Here is a 14,438-nt window from a genome sequence, read left to right as displayed (position 1 = left end):
CAAATCACCATTTTCAGGATTTTCTTTTTCCAACTACATTTATTTAGTTAATGGCACATTCTATATAATTCATAAAAAGCTTTTAACTTACCTAAATTGTACTGGCTGCACATATCCCTTTCTGAATCTTTTCAAGCTCTCTCGTTGGCAGGCTTCTGACTGATCTGGCAACAGTGGTAAGTCAGGTATCTCAAACCTTTCTATCAGCATGTCCAGTAATTCCTGAAAAGCGAATAATGTCAAAACTATATCTCCTAAGTTAGTCTACAGTCAATTATAGCATTCAATTAGTCAATTAATGACAATACAATCAATAACAACACATACTGCCAATATTTACAGACAATATAGCCATACAGCTAACAGTGATTTAATTCTTACACAGACAATGTAAATATTGACAAACATAACATCTTCATTTACAGCGTACGTTTCATGCATAGATGTATATTTTCGTTGCAAAAGCAATAAACATGAACTTAATACTCTTTCCCTGATTTATCTAAACTTAGATGTCAGCAAATATTTATATTATTAGTTTCATAGCTTTAATGATTTTCCCTTTAACAAACCTTTCAATTCTGTTGAATTTCCCTCTTTTACAAATTGCCGAAGATTGTCCTTTTCGGACAACCGTCTAGGGCTAAGCGGAAAGCAGGTTGTCCGCGGTTGGGGTGGGAGGATGTCATCCAGAAAGATTTAAGAGAAGTGGGAGCTTCCTGGGAAGGTGTAAATAAGGATGCTTTGAATAGATTGGGATGGAGGAGGAGCGTGCGTATCTTTCCTTCAGGCGGGTTGGTGCTGCGGTGAGTTAGTATAAAATACCACTTTGAAGATTGTCTATGGTTTCAAGAAAGAATTAGGTTGCTTTTTAAGCTTCCCATATACATCAAAAGTCAAAACTCTTAAAAACGAAAATTATTTTAAGACGCTGCTTTCGCCTATTTCAGAGGGACGTGCCACGAGCGTTGTCTCAAGTAGTCAAAATAAAGATGGTACTACGTGTTTCCTATACTAGTTGAACAAGTTTCAAATGATATCGCTGTGTGTGATAGAGGAGGAGTGTGCTAGAGTTTGTTCTCCTTAGACAGCGCTTGATGCTGCGAAGTAGTAAAAGTGTCATCGTCTGTATTATTGAATTGGTAGAATTGACAAAAAAAACTTTTCTATCCTGAAAAGGGCATATGTATGACTTAATTTCGTCTCTATTGTAACACCAACAGAATTCAGCGGCTAAAAAATTTTAGTTATAGAAGTTCTGACAACACCCTTCAGTATATCGTTAGCTTCATCGGGCGCCTTCACTATTCCAAAATTTCCCAAATAGAAAATTGGGTACACCAGAATCTCCCGGAAATTGACAATCTTAAATACACAAACGTTAACACAAAACACAGATCGTCAATATTTGACAAACTGCAAATAATGTACAGTTAGGAGCGCACCGAAGCTCAGCTTTTAGGGACACTGAATAATGATATGGAAAAAGTGGAGAAATGGCTAAGGCTAAATAAGCTGAAAGTAAATCACACTCGACAATAAGACGTCATAAATCAGTGAAATACCTGGGTGGAATACTCGATGAGACATCAAGTTTTTCAGAGCATTTACAGTGTATATCGTTGAAAGTAGCAAGGAGTGTAGGCATGATAAGGAAGCTAAAGCATCAGTTTCCAGAGAAAGTTTTGCGTCTTTTATATTTTTCATTAACCCATCCTTATTTACTATACTATTGTTCTGTTCGGTCTGGAACTTTTTATGTTCACCTGAAACCTGTGCGTGTTCTCCAGAATTCAGCTGTACTTGCTAATTACGGAACTGATAGACTTGCCTGAGGTAGAAATATTTATCCACGAATCCATATTTTACCATTTTCAGGGTTGTGCTTATTTTATAAGCTTCAACTAATGTAAGATGTTATTAATAATACTGCTCCAATGTGTCTTCGTTATATTTTTGAGACAACTGCTGATGTCCATGGACATTTAACGAGACAGGTTGGTATGTATAGAAGGCCGATTAGTGTCTGCGAGGTCTGCTTTCTCTGCTCGCCATATTCTTCCGATATTGTGGTATCAGACGCCATCTTCTATTAGGAATACTGTTGAAAAGTCTGGCTTCCGTGAGCAGTTGAGACACCGTCGCCTGCAGGTTTATAAATTGTGATTTTTTTTTCTCAAGTTTTATATATTTTTATATATTTTATATTTTATATATATTAATTATATACATATTTTATATATATATATTTTATATATTATATATTTATATATTTTTTTTCTACTATGTTTCATATTTTTTTTTGTAGTGAAATGGGAATCCGAATGCACTGATGTAAATTAATGCCTTTTTTTGGAGTGGCAACACAAGCCAAGGTTACTGGGCTTCATCCTTTCTTTTGATGATTTTTTTGTGAATAAATTATGTCTCCATTGAAAAAAAAAGTAATATCTGATTAATGGTAGTTCTTTGATCAGGGGTTTCTCCTTCAGATCGATCCGAAGACTCTCTACAAAACACCGTAAAACAAAAAAGATTTGACATAAAAATGCAACTGTTTTGTGTTTTCAACCCCCTAACAATAATAATACTAATAATAATAATAAAAAGAGAAACAGAGATTGAAGGTGGTAAGTGATTCTTGGGGGATTGTAATATTTTTTTTTCTTAAATTTTTAAATTTTTTTTAGGAATGGTATTGACCACGCAGTAATTATTTCCCTTTTATTAGCTGTTCCCTCGCTATTAGAGCTAGAGACTATCATGTCTCCGCATCACCGTAGAACGAGGCTGTTTCAACCACAGAAGATTCGCCTCCCTGAGCCTTAACCGAAAGAGAGTGGTGACGCAGCAACCTGAATGCCTCTATACATATAGACACCACAACCCACAGTTTATAGACAGTAAGCTTATCGCAGATCATTTCTGGTCTTCGGTCTCGGTGCGAAAAAAAAGCTCCTCCCACTTATTTCTGCCTTAGCGGATTAGTCTGTTATCGTCAATCACTGAGAAATGGTTACAAATTGCATTATTCGTAATAGCGGGTTTCCACTTGTTTAACGTCCAAGAGAAATCTGACTTGTCTACCCGTGAAAAGATCTGATACCGCCTATGTTTATATCTGCCAAAACGTTCTCCGGAGCACTCGCACCCCGGTCCGGGTTTTTATAATGGGAGAGATAGAGAATGATCATACTGCTAATTATATAAACTGTGCCACAACCTTACGAAAAAGAAGAAAAGCAAACAATTACGTGGGATCAGTACGACTTTAATTAAAAGAATTGTAGCTAAAATTAATCGCATAAGATCTTGTTTCGCAAAAAAAAACAGCAAAAAAGAGGTTTACCGCTGGAGAGCAGAAACTTCTATAAGTGGTCAAGAGGTAGAGGGAGAAAGAAAGAAAGAAAGAGAGAGAGAGAGAGAGAGAGAGAGAGAGAGAGAGAGAGAGAGAGAGAGAGAGAGAGAGAGAGAGAGAGAGAGGGAGTGGTGGTCAAGAGGGAGAGGGAGAAAGAGAGGGAGAAAGAGAGGGAGAAAGAGAGGGAGAGAGAGGGAGAGATGGAGAGGAAGAGGGAGAGATGGAGGGGAAGTGGGAGAGAGAGGGAGGGATCTTGTTTCGCTAAAACAACAGCAAAAAAGAGGTTTACCTGTGGAGAGCAGAAACTTCTATAAGTGGTCAAGAACGTCCGGACAAACATAGGATCTGCATATCTATGGTATGTCAGCCTTTCAACTAGTTTCAGTAGAGTAGCACCTTTAATGACAGGCACCCCAGAGTTTTCCTTCATCTCTGATACGATATTCGAGTCCGAGTCCTCTTCCGCGAATCGGTATTCATCTGGACTAGGCAATCTAAGCGGATGCTTCTTTTCTTCTTCGCGAAGTATGGAATCAAGTGTTCTTTCCAGCATACTAGAAAACACAGACCAGTTAGCCCACTTGCTATTATTATCATTCAAGTCTTTTTCTTTAGTTAAATATACACAAAAGACATAACAATACAGAAACAAAGAGGGATATTTACCTCAAGAAGAATAAATGTTCTCATTTTTTTTTTTTTTTTTTTTTTTTTTTTTTTAGAACAAAATGTTTTGTAAAGACAAGACCTTCCATTGGTTGCAGCACACGTTGGGATGGAACATAAGACAGAACAGATCAGACCCCTAGAGAAGAGGGTAGGGCTTCAAAATTGAAATAAAAAACATGATAATATTTATTTTGCTATAATCTTATTTCAAAACTAAGTATAAATTACAATTTTTCAACTTCGACATGATTTTGAGATAAAGCAAAATACTAATTAATTAAGATTGAACCTTAATTAGGTTTTTTATACGATTAATTAAAAAAAAACTTTTTCCACGAAATAAGTTTTTAAAAGAAAAGTTAAGAACTTCATTAAACAAAAAATGAGTAAAAATAAAATCAAATAATCTACCAAGCGTGAAACTAACACAAATCAGCATCGATAAATAAATGAAACCCCAAACCAACATAAATTACAATAAATAACCGAGTCAAACTCAAAACGAGCAGAAATTAATATAAGTTGGGCTCAAAACCCTTATGCCTTCCCAAGGCCAGAACATAATTTGCACTATACTGACGAAAAAAATACAAATGAATGTGCATTGTCAGTTTAATATACATATACTGATATTTAGTAATCAAAATGTTGATATTATTTATTCATTAAAGTTATAAAATTAAAAACATTTATATTTTTTTCAGTAAAGTAAAAGTTACGTAGCTTGCTGGTAAACGTCCCCAAGTTACCTTCAAGTATTTTCCCGCTCACAGTGCCCTTGCTCGTTTAGTGTTGTTTTTTTCCCTTACTTTAAGGTTATTTCCTTTTCTTTTCGTTACTCTGCTTCTATAAAAACCTTGTATGCCTCAAGGGCATAACTTAAAACCCTTGCCCTGAGGGTTGTGGGGGAGTGTCCTCCTCAGATACATATTTTCTATCTGGATATCAACTAGCCTACGCTGAACAAAATGGATATCTCAAAATTTTGATTTTATGTGTTTGGGGGAATGAAGGGCGTGGGGGCGGGGGCTAGGTGCCCTCCAATCAATTTCGACTATTGAAAAGCGTGCTATCCATTCGACGTTTCAATTAAAAGAGCGATTTGTGATGTTTCGACGATAAAGCCTTCAACAAAAACATCATATTCTCCCGGGGCACAACTTAAAATCATGGACCCGATGGGTGCGGGGAAGAGTCCTACTAAAAAAAATATTTTGTATCTGGAAATCAACTACGCTGAACAAAATGACTATCTCATAATTTAGATTGGATGTGTTTGGGGGAATGATGGGTGTGGGGGGGGGGCGGCTAGTTGCCCTCCAATCACTTTCGACTATTAAAAAGGACACTAGCCCTTTGAATTTCCAATCAAATGAGCCCCTTTTGAAGTTTCTACGACAACACATTCTGTAAAAACCATATATGGCACAAGTACATATTTTAAAACCAGGGCCTTGAGGGTTGTGGGGAGTGTTCTCCTCAAAAAAATAAATTCAGTCAGGAAAACAAATATCCTGGAAACACTGGCATTCTCAAAATAGTTATTTAAGGAGTGTGGCTGACTGATGGGCTTTGGCGGAGGGGCTAGTTGCCTTTTATTAAAACCTTATATGCCCCCAGGGCATAACTGACAGACCTTGCCCTGACGACTGTGGAGGGTGGGGGTTGTCATTATAAAAGAGCTAATTTCCAACACTTACGACTACGTTGAAAAGAATGGCAATCTATAAATTTTAATTGGATGTATATGGGGAAAAGGTGGGCTTGAGATGGGGGTTAGTTGCCCTCAAATCACTTTCGACCATTAAAAAGGGTAGGCTACTAGCTCTTTGAATTTCAAATTGAATGAGCCCTTTTTCAAGTTTCTACGACAAAGATTTCAATAAAAAACCTTATATGCCACCAGGGCATAACTTATAATCCTTGCCCTCAGGGTTGTGGGGGAGTGTCCTCCTCAAAAACCTAGTTTCTAGATTGAAATCAACTACGCTGAACAAAATGGCTATATCAAAATTTTGATTGGATGTGTTTGGGGAAATGATGGGCGTGGGGGGGGGGGGCTAGTCGCCCTCCAATAACTTTCGACTATTAAAAAGGGAACTATCCCTTTGAATTTCCAATCGAATGAGCCTGTTTTGAAGTTTCTACGACAACGCCTTCAATAAAAACCTTATATGCCCCCAGGGCATAGCTTGAAACCATTGCCCTGAGAGTTGTGGGGGAGTGTCCTCTTCAAAAACATATTTTCTATCTGGAAATCAATTACGCTGAACAAAATAGTTATCTAAAAATTTTGATTGGATGTGTTTAGAGAAATGATGGGCGTGGGAGGGGGCTAGTTGCCCTCCCATCACTTTCGACTATTAAAAAGGGTACTAGCCCTTCGAATTTCCAATCGGATCAGCCTGTTTTGAAGTTTATACGACAACGCCTTCTATAAAACCTCATATACCCCCAGGGCATAACTTAAAACCCTTGCCCTGAGGATTGTTGGGGAGTATCCTCCTCAAAAACATATTTTCTATCTGGAAATCAACTACGCTGAACAAAATGACAATCTCAAAACTTTGATTGGATGTATTTGGGGGAATTGTGGGCGTGTGGGGGGGGGGGTGGCTACTTGCGCTCTAATCACTTATAACTATCAAAAAGGGCATTAGCCACTCTAATTTCCAATCGAATGAGCCCGTTTAGAAGTTTCTACGACAACTCCTTCGATACAAAGTGTCCGGGTATAGACAGAAAAAAAAAAAAAAAAAAAAACATATTGTGCCCAAATCGTTCTTTACTTATGCAAAACTAGCGCGCGGCCGATGATTCTATATTTTCATTTTATTTGCGAAAGGATAATTGTTTGTTTGTAATACAATAGGTGAGAGAGATAGATAGAGAGAGAGAAAAGAGAGATAGAGGGGGACAGAGGGATAAAAAGAAAAACAAAAAAGAGAGAGAGAGAGAGAGAGAGAGAGAGAGAGAGAGAGAGAGAGAGAGAGAGAGAGAGAGAGAGAGAGAGAGAGAAAGAGTGAGAGAGAAAGAGAGAGAGAGTGAAAGGGAGGGGGAGAGATAGAGAGAGAGAGAGAAAGAGATAGAGAGAGAGAGAGAGAGAGACAAAGAGAAAGAGAGAGAGGAGAAAGAAAGGAGATGCATATTTGTTTATGTTTTCAATGAAAATTCTCAAATTCTCTAAGTTTCAACGATAAACAAGAAAAAAGTTAATAGAAAGCTTAGGAAGTCCAAGGTGTTCTTTTTCATTAGAAGTTGGATTTTTCACTGGTAGCGAAATCACTTTAAAACTCAATGATTAGGATAAAACTCTTTTATTCCAATTTTCTTGGGCACATACTTTCACTGCCTGTCTCTCCAATCTATAGAGGAAAATTGTAAACATAAAAAATTGCTAAATCGATATTATGTATTTGCGAAAACAAAATTACCTTTTGGTGTTTAACATGACTAGAGCTGCCATCCAATTGTTTTTCTCTTCCGGGCAACGGGCAAAGAGTACCACGCTCGGCTGATTTCTTGGGGCTATCTCGAATGCGTTCCTCAGTTCTAAAATAGAAGATTAAAGAGAATGAATTGAAATTGATTCATCGAATTGACGTATTAATCTTCACAGATAAAAATCCAAGTACATATAACCCCACGTCATTGGGACTAATAGACATTCAGCATCCAATAGACGAATATTTTTTTTAATTTCCGTCTTAATTTGATGAACCTTCAAGAAGAAGAGAAAATGATGGATTTATTTCAGAATTCAATGCAGAAAGATGGATAATTCTGCCACAAAAATGTTTTATACTAAGCGAAGCTTGTATTTTAATAATAATTTATTTATAATCACTAAAAAGAGGGAGAAAGCAGAGTAACGAAAAGAAAAGGAAATAACCTTAAAGTAAGGGGAAAAAAACCACACTAAACGAGCAAGGGCACTGTGAGCGGGAAAATACTTGAAGGTAAATCGGGGACGTTTACCAGCAAGCTACGTAACTTTTAACCTGATATCTGGGAGTCTGTAAACACATATGAGGTTCCGATCTATAGACCAGAGAGGTAGATACAATAAAAAGGCGAAAAAAGAAAGTAATATGATTGAATACCACTGATATGAAGAATAGGGTAAATTCCAGAAAAAAAAGTGGGGTCACTAAAAACTGAATATAATTTAGCCGAAGGTTTTCTATTATATCTGCCTCATTTGGCTACAATATAAAGAGTAATTAAAATCCAAGTACTTAAAGAATACTCAAACACTTAAGTATTTACTAAAAACATACTCATTAAAGAGTACCAACTAAACAGTAATTAGAATATAATCAGAATTAGAATTAGTAATTAGAATATAACACCACGCCATTGGCACGAATGGATATGCAACATCCAATAGACGGTCAGACAAATTCCACTTCAAGACTGAAGCTGCCGGACATTCAAGACGAAGCAGGAAATGATCAATTTATTTTAGAATTTAATGCATAAAGATGAACAATTGTGCCAAAGAAACGGCTTACACTGAACAAGAAGAAGAAAGTGATTGGTTTTATTTTTGAGTTTAATACGGAAAGATGGACGATTTTGCCACAGAAAATGGTTATCATAAGCATCAAGAAGATGCAGGTAATTATGGATTTACTCTAAAACTTAATGCAGAAAGATGAATAATTATGCCAAGGAAAAACTTTATATTAAACAACACTAAGAAGAGGAAGCAGAAACGATATTTTAGAAAGCAGTTTAGAAAGATGGTCAACCAAAATATTTGTAGAAGAAGAAAGAAAGAAAGATCTGTTGGTTTTGTAAGGTGATGCAGAAAGACGGACAATTGTGCCAAAGTAAATGTTTATTACAGACATAGAGAAGAATCCATTGATTATTTCAAAGTTTAATTTAGAAAGATGGATAATTTTACGAAAGAAAACCTGATATACTAAACAAGAAGAAAATAACTGATTTATTTAAAAAATAAGATGCATAAAGGTGGTTAATTGTGGCAATGAAATGTTTATACTAAATACATAACTTGAATAAAAAGAAGAATCTTACAATTAAGAATTAATCCGCTTGCTATTAGTTAGGTTTGACTTGAATACTTAATTTTGCGATATAGAATTAGTCATTTCTTCTCAAATTCACCGGGTAAAATAAGACTTTATGGAAAAAAATATTATAAAGACTAGTTAGAATATTTTAGTCTGTAAAAAAAGGTTCTCGTCATGCACTCCCCGACTCCCTTCCCCACCCTCAGCCCGCAAAAAAATACGAAAAACAAATCAGAACAAGGTTATTTTATAACATAAATTTTCCAGCCTATAGCCATTTTAATTCGCTTTTATCTACAGAAAAAAATCGTTTCAAGGAGCCTTCTACGCAAAAAAAAAAAAAACAACTGACACCTGAAACCCCTGGGTGATCTTGAGAGTTCTCCCCTCAGGATTTTCAGTCTTACATACCACCATCACCCCCCCCCCCACCCTTTATGGCCTATTCATTATAAAACACTAGAGATTTCCATCTAATTTAATTTACTCACCTTCAGTGTCTTCACGATCGACAATCTCCACCTTTCGGATGAAAAATTTTTCTTTTAATCTGTACTCCCCTTGAGGGCCAGTGACTGAGGTTCGTCGTATATTGTGCTTGCATAAAATTATTAAACCATCAAACAGGAAAACGTACCGCTCCGTTAGTCGTTTACCAGAGCCTAGCTTTCCAATTGTACCCTCTGCAAAAAAAAACTAGTTTAATCCGTAGACTTCGAAAAAGGGATTAGGAGTAAAGAAGAAGAAGAATATTACTCAATATATTATCAGTTATATTCAGTTTTAAGCTTGATTCAAACTTAACCAAGCTTTGTATCTGATTTCTTTTTTATATGTTTGAGTCAAGTCATTAAAACAAATATCTAGAAGTCAATTGATATAATTTCTGCATAGAAAAGGCCATAACTCATCAAGAAATGATCTAAAGATATTAGAAAAAAAGTAATACTACGCTAGTCACTTACCAGAGTCAAGCTTTCCAAAGCTTTCCTCTAAATCAAATTTCAACAATTAAACTTAGGAAAAAAATTAGAAAGTCATTAATCATGTAAGTATCTTGGTCATTATTTGCACAAAGGAGTGAAGAGGACCCGTCCTCCCCACAATAGTTTTATTGAATCAGTTCTTGATAGTATTTTTACTATAGAAACTCGGGTGGACAGAGATGGGCATTACTATTCATATGGATTGAAATTCTGCGTCACTTCTATCTTCTAAGCAGACAAAGCCATTGTGACCTCTACAATAGGGTTCTCTGATGTTTAAATACATTGAACACAGATGTTTAAATACATTTAAACATTGCATATATATAGAAAAATATTACCCTTTAAAATCAATTAAAACAAAGCTCCTGATAGATCCCCCCCCCCCAAGAAATTCTCCGGCAAAACTCATGATGTTTATTCTATCTCTCTGCCAGTAGCTCTGTAATGTAATATTTTATGCTACATAGAAAAAGAATGTTACAATAGAAGAGTACAAAAAAACTGTATCAAATCCCTAAACTGGTCCGACGAGGCCACATTAAGAAACATCGAAAAATTGTGACCCATACATGTGTTTTTGCGCAGTAAAAATTGTGCGTTATTACTTTCATTCCAAAAACACAAAACAAAAAAAGATCTTGATCCATTTTCATTATTGTAAAGCGCAAAAGTTACAAACCCTAAAAGTGAGTTAACCCCCTTTACAATTTACGAGCAAGCAATTAGTAGAATTTGTTGCTATCCATCGTTTAAGAATAAAGGTACCAGCAAATAGTTCATAATCATATTTGATTTCAGGAACGCAAACATAGATCAAGAATGTTTGCATTTCTTTAGCGTTTATTTTTACTAACTGACATAGACTTGGCTAGCGAGAGTATAGAAGGCCAATGAGAGAAAGCTCAAATTTGCCTTTGCGAGCAAAAATCAACATCCTATAAAAACATAAATTTTATGAAATCCAGCTACGTACGAGAAAGATGAAAGAAACGAGAAAATATTAAGAAAAAGACAAACTCAAACAAAATAATTTTCAGAATTAATGCGTCATTTATATTCAGCGCGGTCTCATCCATGTATATCCAGCGCGGTCAATGTCATGGACTTCAAAACCATCTACCCTTTTCTTAACACAACTTGTTGACAAGCAAAACCATTAAATTATTCACCATATGTAACTTACCACATATAAATTCGTTGCAACACTGGCCAATATCTTTGACTTCAAAACCATCTACCAATCTTTGTAGCTCTTGTACTTTCCTTAGTGCAACTTGTCGACTAGCATGACTATTAAATCGAATACCACCAGTTTCACTGAAAGTAAACAGTAACAGTTAGGAGCACCAGTATATATATAAAATAAAATAAAATAAAAAAAAAAAAAATTCAGGGAGCCTTCCACGCATCTTTGACTGATACTTAACTACGTTTTTTAACTAATATGTAGATACAAAGAAGGATTACATCTCAGGCATAACATTTAAAATTTCTTGCCCACAAAGCATTGATGGAGAGAGTCTACAATCACTATTATTGCAAATTTTTTGGTGCAATTTAGTTATTTTCTTATGTTTTGGACTAAGACTAGGGCAACCCCTTGGTCAACAACAGAAATGGTCTTAATTTCTTTCCAACAAAACATTCATGGGAAAAATCTGCAATCAATACTATTGCAGTTGTTTGTGTGCAAATTAGTTATTTTCTTACGTTTTAGTCTAAGACTAGGGCGACCCCTCCTTGGGCAACAACAGAAACGGTCTTAATTTCTTGCCCACGAAACATTCATGGGGTATATTTGCAATTACTATTATGCCGAATGTTTGTGTGCAATTTAGCTATTTTCTTACGTTTTAGACTAAGACTAGAGCAACCCCTCCTTGGGCAACAACAGAAATGGTCTTAATTTCTTGCCCACAAAACATTCATGGGGGATATCTCCAATCACTATTATGGCGAATGTTAATGTGCAATTTAGTTATTTTCTTACGTTTTGGACTAAGACTAGGGCAATCCCGTGGGCAACAATAGAAATGGTCTTAATTTCTTGCCCATACAACATTCATGGAGAATATCTGCAACACAGTTTATAGAATATACCAGTAAGTTTATCGCAGATCATTTCTGGTCTTCGTTCTCGGTGCGAACAAAAAGCTCCTCCCACTTATTTCTGCATTAGCGGGATCGATGTTTCCGATTGTTTCCAACAAAGTGCATTATTCGTAATAGCGGGTTTCCACTTGTTTCCGATTAGATCACAGACTGACTTGTCTACCCATGAAAAGATCAGACTTCGCTTATGTTATATCTGCAAAAAGGTTCTCCGGAGCACTCGCACAGGTCCGGGTTTTTATAATGGGTGAGATAGAGAATGATCATACTGGATAATTCTATAAACTGTGATCTGCAATCACTAATATTGCGAATGTGTGTGTGCAATTTAGTTATTTTCTTGCGTTTTGGACTAAAGCTAGGGCAACCCCTTGGGAAACAACAGATATGGCCTCAATTTCTTGCCCACAAAACATACATGGGGAATATCTGTAACCACTAATATTTCTAATGTTTGGGTGCAATTTAGTTATTTTCTTACGTTTTGGACTAAAGCTAGGGCAACCCCTTGGGAAACAACAGATATGGCCTCAATTTCTTGCCCACAAAACATACATGGGGAATATCTGTAACCACTAATATTTCTAATGTTTGGGTGCAATTTAGTTATTTTCTTACATTTTGGACTAAGACTAGGGCAATCCCTTAGGCAACAACAGAAATGGTTTTAATTTCTTGCCCATACAACATTCATGGGGAATATCTGTAACCACTAATATTTCTTATGTTTGGGTGCAATTTAGTTATTTTCTTACGTTTTGGACTAAAGCTAGGGCAACCCCTTGGGAAACAACAGATATGGCCTCAATTTCTTGCCCACAAAACATATATGGGGAATATCTGTAACCACTAATATTTCTAATGTTTGGGGCAATTTAGTTACTTTTCTTACGTTTTGGACTAAGACTAGGGCAATCCCTTAGGCAACAACAGATATGGCCTTAATTTCTTGCCCATACAACATTTATGGGGAATATCTGTAACCACTAATATTTCTAATGTTTGGGTGCAATTTAGTTATTTTCTTACGTTTTGGACTAAAGCTAGGGCAACCCCTTGGGAAACAACAGATATGGCCTCAATTTCTTGTCCACAAAACATACATGGGGAATATCTGTAAACACTAATATTTCTAATGTTTGGGTGCAATTTAGTTATTTTCTTACGTTTTGGACTGAAGCTAGGGCAACCCCTTGGGAAACAACAGATATGCCCTCAATTTCTTGCCCACAAAACATACATGGGGAATATCTGTAACCACTAATATTTCCAATGTTTGGGTGCAATTTAGTTATTTTATTACGTTTTGGACTATAGCTAGGGCAACCCCTTGGGAAACAACAGATATGCCCTCAATTTCTTGCCCACAAAACATACATGGGGAATATCTATAACCACTAATATTTCTAATGTTTGGGTGCAATTTAGTTATTTTCTTACGTTTTGGACTAAAGCTAGGGCAACCCCTTGGGAAACAACAGATATGGCCTCAATTTCTTGCCCACAAAACATACATGGGGAATATCTGTAACCACTAATATTTCTAATGTTTGGGTGCAATTTAGTTATTTTCTTACATTTTGGACTAAGACTAGGGCAATCCCTTAGGCAACAACAGAAATGGTCTTAATTTCTTGCCCATAAAACATTCAAAGGATTATCTGCAATCAATAATATTGCGAATGTTTGTGTGCAATTTATTAATTTTCTTGCATTTTGGACTGAAGCTAGGGCAACCCCTTGGGAAACAACAGATATGGCCTCAATTTCTTGCCCACAAAACATACATGGGGAATATCTGTAACCACTAATATTTCCAATGTTTGGGTGCAATTTAGTTATTTTCTTGCGTTTTGGACTAAAGCTAGGGCAACCCCTTGGGAAACAACAGATATGGCCTCAATTTCTTGCCCACAAAACATACATGGGGAATATCTGTACCACTAATATTTCTAATGTTTGGGTGCAATTTAGTTATTTTCTTACGTTTTGGACTAAGACTAGGGCAATCCCTTAGGCAACAACAGAAATGGTCTTAATTTATTGCCCATAGAACATTCAAAGGATTATCTGCAATCAATAATATTGCGAATGTTTGTGTGCAATTTATTAATTTTCTTGCATTTTGGACTGAAGCTAGGGCAACCCCTTGGGAAACAACAGATATGGCCTCAATTTCTTGCCCACAAAACATACATGGGGAATATCTGTAACCACTAATATTTCTAATGTTTGGGTGCAATTTATTTATTTTCTTGCGTTTTGGAC

The 14,438-nt window shown here is 36.1% G+C and overlaps 1 protein-coding gene across 2 annotated transcripts in view; it reads right to left on the bottom strand.

The window, feature by feature from the left end:
• Positions 1-14,438, bottom strand: part of Sos (Son of sevenless guanine nucleotide exchange factor) — a 157,282-nt gene that overhangs the window by 49,351 nt on the left and 93,493 nt on the right. For both annotated transcript variants that reach the window (XM_089090363.1, XM_089090362.1), the window contains exons 10-14: positions 11,242-11,375; positions 9,561-9,752; positions 7,462-7,579; positions 3,648-3,912; positions 92-222 (exon numbers count right to left, since the gene is read on the bottom strand). In XM_089090363.1, the coding sequence (XP_088946489.1) occupies positions 92-222; positions 3,648-3,912; positions 7,462-7,579; positions 9,561-9,752; positions 11,242-11,375 (840 nt within the window). The remainder of the gene's footprint in view (positions 1-91; positions 223-3,647; positions 3,913-7,461; positions 7,580-9,560; positions 9,753-11,241; positions 11,376-14,438) is intronic.

This window comes from Artemia sp. Qi Xiang Cuo, chromosome 6 (assembly GCF_049724085.1).
Source record: "Artemia sp. Qi Xiang Cuo chromosome 6, ASM4972408v1, whole genome shotgun sequence".
NCBI lineage: Eukaryota > Metazoa > Arthropoda > Branchiopoda > Anostraca > Artemiidae > Artemia > Artemia sp. Qi Xiang Cuo.
This window is presented reverse-complemented; position numbering and strand designations above follow the sequence as displayed.